Source organism: Branchiostoma floridae, chromosome 5 (genome assembly GCF_000003815.2).
Source record: "Branchiostoma floridae strain S238N-H82 chromosome 5, Bfl_VNyyK, whole genome shotgun sequence".
NCBI classification, from domain to species: Eukaryota; Metazoa; Chordata; class Leptocardii; order Amphioxiformes; family Branchiostomatidae; genus Branchiostoma; species Branchiostoma floridae.
In genome coordinates, this window is record NC_049983.1 from 16,313,138 (window position 1) to 16,320,712 (window position 7,575).

At 40.4% G+C, this 7,575-nt stretch overlaps 1 protein-coding gene across 1 annotated transcript in view; it reads right to left on the reverse strand.

Annotated features, from left to right (window-relative positions):
• Positions 1–2,423: 2,423 nt before the first annotated feature.
• Positions 2,424–7,575, reverse strand: part of LOC118416578 (non-structural maintenance of chromosomes element 3 homolog) — a 9,132-nt gene continuing 3,980 nt past the window's right edge. The window contains exons 5-10 of the mRNA XM_035821733.1: positions 5,746–5,843; positions 4,927–5,006; positions 4,343–4,385; positions 3,854–3,916; positions 3,572–3,686; positions 2,424–2,983 (exon numbers count right to left, since the gene is read on the reverse strand). Of these exons, the coding sequence (XP_035677626.1) occupies positions 2,906–2,983; positions 3,572–3,686; positions 3,854–3,916; positions 4,343–4,385; positions 4,927–5,006; positions 5,746–5,843 (477 nt within the window). The 3' untranslated portion in view covers positions 2,424–2,905. The remainder of the gene's footprint in view (positions 2,984–3,571; positions 3,687–3,853; positions 3,917–4,342; positions 4,386–4,926; positions 5,007–5,745; positions 5,844–7,575) is intronic.

Below are 7,575 nucleotides of genomic sequence, written 5' to 3' on the forward strand. Positions count from 1 at the left end.
ACAACACAGACCGGCATTGTGAATGGCGAGAAATGTCGCCTTTATGGGAGAGTGCGTGATTTATTTTGATGGAACGCCCAGGAATATCCGCGAAAGCTACATGATTGAAAAACCGGACAGTGCGGATAATTTACCCGAGATACAGAAAATAAAGTGAGAGGCGAGGCGTAACTCGCTCGAATCTGTACAAGTTGCGGTGCTATCTGTTTCGGCGCGATAAGGGGATCGTTCGATATGTAGTGATCAAGGGTATGTTGTCAGAGGAAAATGTTTCTTTTTTTTAATGTCACTGCCAGTTGGACAACTGTGAATTCAACCAAAATTCGTGGAAGCTTACGTGTAATTATCGCTGTGCTGTCCGGAAAGGAGAAGGTAAGGATTGACCCAAACTCGCTCTTGTAACAGTCCAGAATGGCACGGTGCGTGAACCTTCCCCACCGCCATTGTTTTGATTTCGTCCCGTCGCCGCGCGGTTTACTCGCAGGCAAGCTCATTCATGTTTAGTCTCCCGGGGACTATGGCTTCGTAGACAGGTCACAATGCGACTTACAGGTCCACGAAAGTAATTGTCAACAACTACGGACTGAACTCCAGAATGGCGGAGTGATTATTTACCGCTGAGAGGACCGAGGTTCACCGAGCAAAATGGCTGGCTAGAAGTTTTGGATCTGTGACGTCAGACTCTCAGAACGCGGCCATTACGTCATCGGCCAGCGCGGCGGGGAAAGGAGGAGAGCGCGAAGTTCAAACGTGTCTACAGGGTCATATTAGGCGGATCAATGTAAAAATTGACGTACATCAACTTTTTAATGAGTAAACTACTGGAAAATAATGAATTGAAAATTTTCTGATGCACTGCTCTGGAAGCTTTTTAATAGATGCGCAGTTTTGGTACCACACATACGTGTTTGTAGTCTTTGTGTCTTTGATAGCTCGATAACTTACTGTAAGTACACAAGTCAAAAGCTGTCTTTTTCATTCAAATATGAAAATGTATCTTTTACTTAATGTATTCCACATGATGTGGAACAAAAAGTCTGAACACTTATGGTCTTAATAAGAATATCAATCTTTTATTGGGGTGGGGTAAGACCCACTACTTACTACAGATTACATGTCCCATTTGTCATTCAAGTAGTCGAAGCTTCACACCTGCCAGAATTCAGATTGAAAATATGCCCTTTGATGATATCATTTCTGGGGCAACTGACGGACTGTCAACTCCATATCAAATAAAAGCAATCAGAGATGGCAGACTTACCCATTCTTTTAACAAAAGCAAACATTTTCTATGCTAACCGTTGGGCAACTTGTCAGCTGCCTTAACCAGTGTGTAAAATCATCATGACATATTTTGCTCCATGGTTGTGTGGCAACAAGAAAAATGCAGTCCCAAACATGACTGAGTTTGTATCTCCATTATGTTCAATTTCATGTTAGGGTGGGTCCAATAGCTTAATTTATGAGTTCGTCATCTATACATGTATTGCACTATTGTGCAAGTGCCGTTTTGACCTGTTGACTTGTTACAGCTCAATCAATTCAAAATATTCAATGCGTTTCAAAGTTCTTTTTAATAAGTTAACATTAACAACTTGAAAGCGGTAATTAATGCATTACCAAACAACATCAAATATATAGCTTCTGTCCTATGATTATCAACAGACAAGGATAGAACATACAGTACTGGCATGTAAAGCAGTGCATTTCTCATTATGAACTAACTCCCTACATGAAACAAAGAAAAGAAAAACTACACCTACTTCTAATGTTAGATCTTGAATAATAATAATGTGTACAAAATTAAGAATAAAGCCAATTGCTACAAAGGTAATGTGAAAATAAAGTTTAGTAAACACTTAACCTAAATCTGTAAAATGCAATATAATGATCATTTATTAATGTGTAGATCTGAAATAGTTTGGGTTTATGATATACATGTAATACTAATAGAACAAAAGCCAAGTGTATCCACACGTGGCTCATTGTGACCACATTTCTGCACCAAAACTTAAACCGATGTGCAGGTGACATAATAAACAATACTGGCATGTAGCTCGAGCTATCAGTCAATGGCAAACTGTGAAAACTTTGTACTGCAGATACAAAACAGTATGAAACATGTGACTTTCTTGTACAAAATACTCATCAACAATAGTAAACCGTAAACCTTTTCATTTTGCTGGCAACCAAGTTTTGATATTTACAGGAGAGCAACAGTTACAACAGACCACTGGAATGCAGGGCTCTAGCCAGCGTCCGTTTTTCCGTCAATTGCTGTGTGCGACGGAAAAGAAATAGCATCGGATAGTGCACCTTTTGACGACAGAATCTGATGAAAGCTCTTTGGTGGAGCTACTAGGCGCTTGGGGACGCTGTTCACGCACATAAAAGCCACACACAGTTAGTTGTGTATTTGTTACGAATCTAGACAATGTCTATCGGTGCTCTTTCGCATACGATAATCTCATTAAAACCCGTTTTTCAAGGTCTCAGTTCAGTCTCTCTAACTCGTGGAATAGTGTGCTCGGACAGTGGAAATTGGCTGACAGAAAAAATTTCGGGCTGGCTAGAGCTCTGCTGGAATGTTAACTTTCTCACGTCTGAGGGCTAGTCTCTAGCCTCAGACTGGGACCTAATGTGATATTGCAGTGGTGCCTCACAGACTTATCCCTCCCCACCCTATCAAACAGGATGAAACATGTGACTTTCTTGTACAAAATACCCTTTCAAAACAGTAAACTGTATACTTTTCGATTTATCTGGTCACCTATTTTACACAACCGTTACAACATACCACTGAAGTTGTAACCACTGAAATGTTGACTTTCTCAGGTGCTACATGTACATATAGTCTCTAGCCCCAGACTGGGACCTAATGTGATGATGATACTGCAGTTGTGCCTCACGGACTGCCCCCCTCCCCACGCAGCACGTCCTGGTACTGGGAGGTCCAGATCTCCAGACTCTCGCTGCCATACATCTGTAAACACAAACAAACTCTGTAAACATAAACAAACTCTGTAAACACAAACAAACTCTGTAAACATAATACAAACACATGATACATGCATCATAAATAAATGAAACTATCACGTGATCAGTATATTCTGGACACTGCAACTTATGTAAAAATTCCAATCAAGAAGTCATATAACCTGTAGTTCCAAGGAAAGCTGATAGTGGGTACAAAACAGCACATATTATTCCTGAACCCAAAACTACCAGGTACTAAAACATCGTGACATACAAAACCAGAAGTTCCGCTGCATAAAAGAAAAAGCTGTTAGGAGACCCAGTTCTACATTTTTGGACACCTGCTGCAGGCCATAGGCTTAAGTGGGTTGTTATTCACTGTGTCTAGGATATGGTATTGGAGGGAGTCCAGCCTTTTCCTTCCACTACCTTTTTCTTCTCTAACCAAAGAACTCTTAAACATATGATTATACCAGCCAACATGATCAGTCCCAGGTTTAAGTCTGGACCTCTCTTGACCTGGACTTAAACATGCTAGACTCATATGTTCCTTGATACTTCATCCAGTTGACCTTTAACAAGGCTGACCCCTCACCTTTGACACAAACTGCAGCACCCTCCTCTTGCTGGTCTCCTTGTGGGCCCGAGGACCCCACCTGTACTCGAAGGATGGGGGGTCCGACTGGGGGACTCTCTTATACTCCAGATACCTGTACAACATGATAGTCTCACACCTTAGACTTCATAACAAATGGTGTGAACAACAACACTTTGCTTCAACACAACAAATCTTAACTTACTTATTCAGTGATTTAGCAACCTAATAAAACTTTTTAAAGAGCTATGCAAGAAGCATATAAAGAGGAAGGAAACTCACTGTTGTCTTGTGAACTCCTTCGTTAGTAGACTCTTTACATCTCCTAATACCTCATGTGGATGGCTGGGGGAAGAAATTTTTACAAGTATTGTAAATCATAATATATTCCAAGAGCTATTTGTAGTTTCTACAAAAATATACTCTGTCATACTAGTGTACTACAGTTTTGTATTATTTCAATTGTAAATGTGTCTTTTTCCATTCCTGCTATAAGATCAAGTCCCTGAAAACTTAGAATGTTTTACCATATGTGCTGTACACATCTTTATCACTAGACAGCAGTATAATGTAAACTCCAGAGTGGTGAGTTGCATTCACAACGGGAATGTCTTTCAATAATTGCTAACTGGGAATCATTCAGATGACCAACCATAGATTTTACATTTTCATTTTGACACTGACAATAGCCATAGCTGAAGCTATGAATTTGGGGTTTTACCAAGGTCAGTATGAACAATGGCCATATTCACAATAAGGTATAGAGCTTACTTCTCCTCAATGCCGAGTCTCTTGAGTGTGTGCCACAGCAGTGCTGTACAGAACAGGTGGAGAAAAAAACATCACACATGTACACAAATGGCTTCTTCGCTAACGAAACTGAAACATGACTTTTCACCCTGGACTACATGTGCACTAGACTATACTCTAGGTTCAATACTCTGACATGCCCTGACATTGTGCTCTTAGGAAAGGCACTTGAAACCAATTTCCTCACTCGACTAACGTTAGGAAGGTTCTTTGACAGGATGTTGAGAGGATGTCCCGTGTTTGAGCAGAGCCACAACTCTGGTAGGATAAAGACTAAACACACTTGAGTAGGGCTTTGCCCTGGTGCATTCTAGCAAAAAATTTCCCCTTCTTTGACCTGGAATCAACTTTAGCATTCCACAACTTTAGCATCCATTTTCCAATATTTATTTTGCAGTACCCAGTAAACGTCATACATTTTCTCATTTTGATTGACAGTACGGTCAAGAACTTTTCAGTGGAAAGGACGGGAATCAATACGCACATAGACGTCTTACATATAATCAAATCAACATGACCTAACAGAAAACCAAGGCAACACGTACTATCCTGGATGACGTTCCCCTTCATAAAGATGAGGCTGAGAACAACCAGCAGCAGGCCAGACTTTGGGCCATCATCCAGCCTGGAGAAAAACAGGGTAACAAGAGACATGTAAAATATACATAGTCTCAAGTCTTCAAATACAATTTAATCTTTACAACTGGGCAAAAAAACGGAGATTTACTTCCTCATGTTTTAAGTGACATCCATCACACTTCTTTGGCATTACTACTAGAATGAACTGGCAGAACAATTCAAGACATGCACAGCTAACTAGTAAAACTGGTCGAACATGTCAAGTTTCTAGTGACGCTGAAGAAGAGTGATGGATGTCACTTGAAACGTGCGGAAGTAAATCTCCATTTTTTATCCAGTTGTGGAGATTGAATTGCATTTGAATATTGTTTACCTGCATGTCTAACCTCATAAAGGCATAATCTCAAGTCAATCTTCTATTTTTGAAAGGCAAATGATGGGAAACATTTTCTCAAGGAAAAATCTGACTTGGAATGTCGTCCCACAAGTAAGTGAGTACACATTTTGAGCACAGAAGAATAATTGGACCTAAAAAGCCACCAGGCTCAAGCTGTTATCAGTGGAATGGAATTAAAAACTTTACCAGGGGGGAGGTGATCACTCTAAAGTAAAGAACTTTGGCATGATACCTTCATCTGTAAAGTTTGTCTACATCATACAACAACTATGCAACACTTGTTCTTTTAATGTGTTCAAATACAAGATTGGTTTATATGTAAAATAACCAATTGACCATATAATCACGATATCATCACAAATCTTATTTGAGAAGAGAGTTAACTGACATGTTGAGGTGGTCTTGCCCATCAGGAGTGTCGATCAGATTAACCAGGATGTAACGTTTGTCCTTTCCTTCTAGCTCTTCAACACTCACACCGAATACCTGTAACAACAAAGTACAACATAGAAACAACCAGGTTAACCAGGATCACACCGAATACCTGCAACAACACAGTACAACATAGAAACAACAGGTTAACCAGGATCACACCGAATACCTGCAACAACACAGTACAACACAGAAACAACAGGTTAACCAGGATCACACCGAATACCTGCAACAACACAGTACAACATAGAAACAACAGGTTAACCAGGATCACACCGAATACCTGCAACAACACAGTACAACACAGAAACAACAGGTTAACCAGGATCACACCGAATACCTGCAACAACACAGTACAACATAGAAACAACAGGTTAACCAGGATCACACCAAATACCTGCAACAACACAGTACAACAAAGAAACAACAGGTTAACCAGGATCACACCGAATACCTGCAACAATACAGTACAACATAGAAACAACAGTTAACCAGGATCACACCGAATACCTGCAACAACACAGTACAACACAGAAACAACAGGTTAACCAGGATCACACCGAATACCTGCAACAACACAGTACAACATAGAAACAACAGGTTAACCAGGATCACACCAAATACCTGCAACAACACAGTACAACAAAGAAACAACAGGTAACCAGGATCACACCGAATACCTGCAACAATACAGTACAACATAGAAACAACAGTTAACCAGGATCACACCGAATACCTGCAACAACACAGTACAACATAGAAACAACAGGTTAACCAGGATCACACCAAATACCTGCAACAACACAGTACAACAAAGAAACAACAGGTAACCAGGATCACACCGAATACCTGCAACAATACAGTACAACATAGAAACAACAGTTAACCAGGATCACACCGAATACCTGCAACAACACAGTACAACAAAGAAACAACAGTTAACCAGGATCACACCGAATACCTGCAACAACACAGTACAACATAGAAACAACAGGTTAACCAGGATCACACCGAATACCTGCAACAACACAGTACAACATAGAAACAACCAGGTTAACCAGGATCACACCAAATACCTGCAACAACACAGTACAACAAAGAAACAACAGGTAACCAGGATCACACCGAATACCTGCAACAACACAGTACAACATAGAAACAACAGGTTAACCAGGATCACACCGAATACCTGCAACAACACAGTACAACATAGAAACAACCAGGTTAACCAGGATCACACCGAATACCTGCAACAATACAGTACAACAGTTAACCAGGATCACACCGAATACCTGCAACAACACAGTACAACAAAGAAACAACCAGGTTAACCAGGATCACACCGAATACCTGCAACAACACAGTACAACATAGAAACAACAGTTAACCAGGATCACACCAAATACCTGCAACAACACAGTACAACATAGAAACAACAGGTAACCAGGATCACACCGAATACCTGTAACAACACAGTACAACATAGACACAACAGTTAACCAGGATCACACCAAATACCTGCAACAACACAGTACAACATAGAAACAACAGTTAACCAGGATCACACCAAATACCTGCAACAACACAGTACATACCCTTCATATAACACCTGCATACAGTTACACAGGTGACATAGAAACAATGTAACACCTGAAACAACAAAATGATTATACTCGATGTATATCAGTGTTTCCGCCAGAGGGGCGTCCACCCGTCCAATGACGTTCTCATTTCGTTTTGGACGGCTTGAACGCAACCAGAAGCCGTCCTCATAAAAAAAATTGCG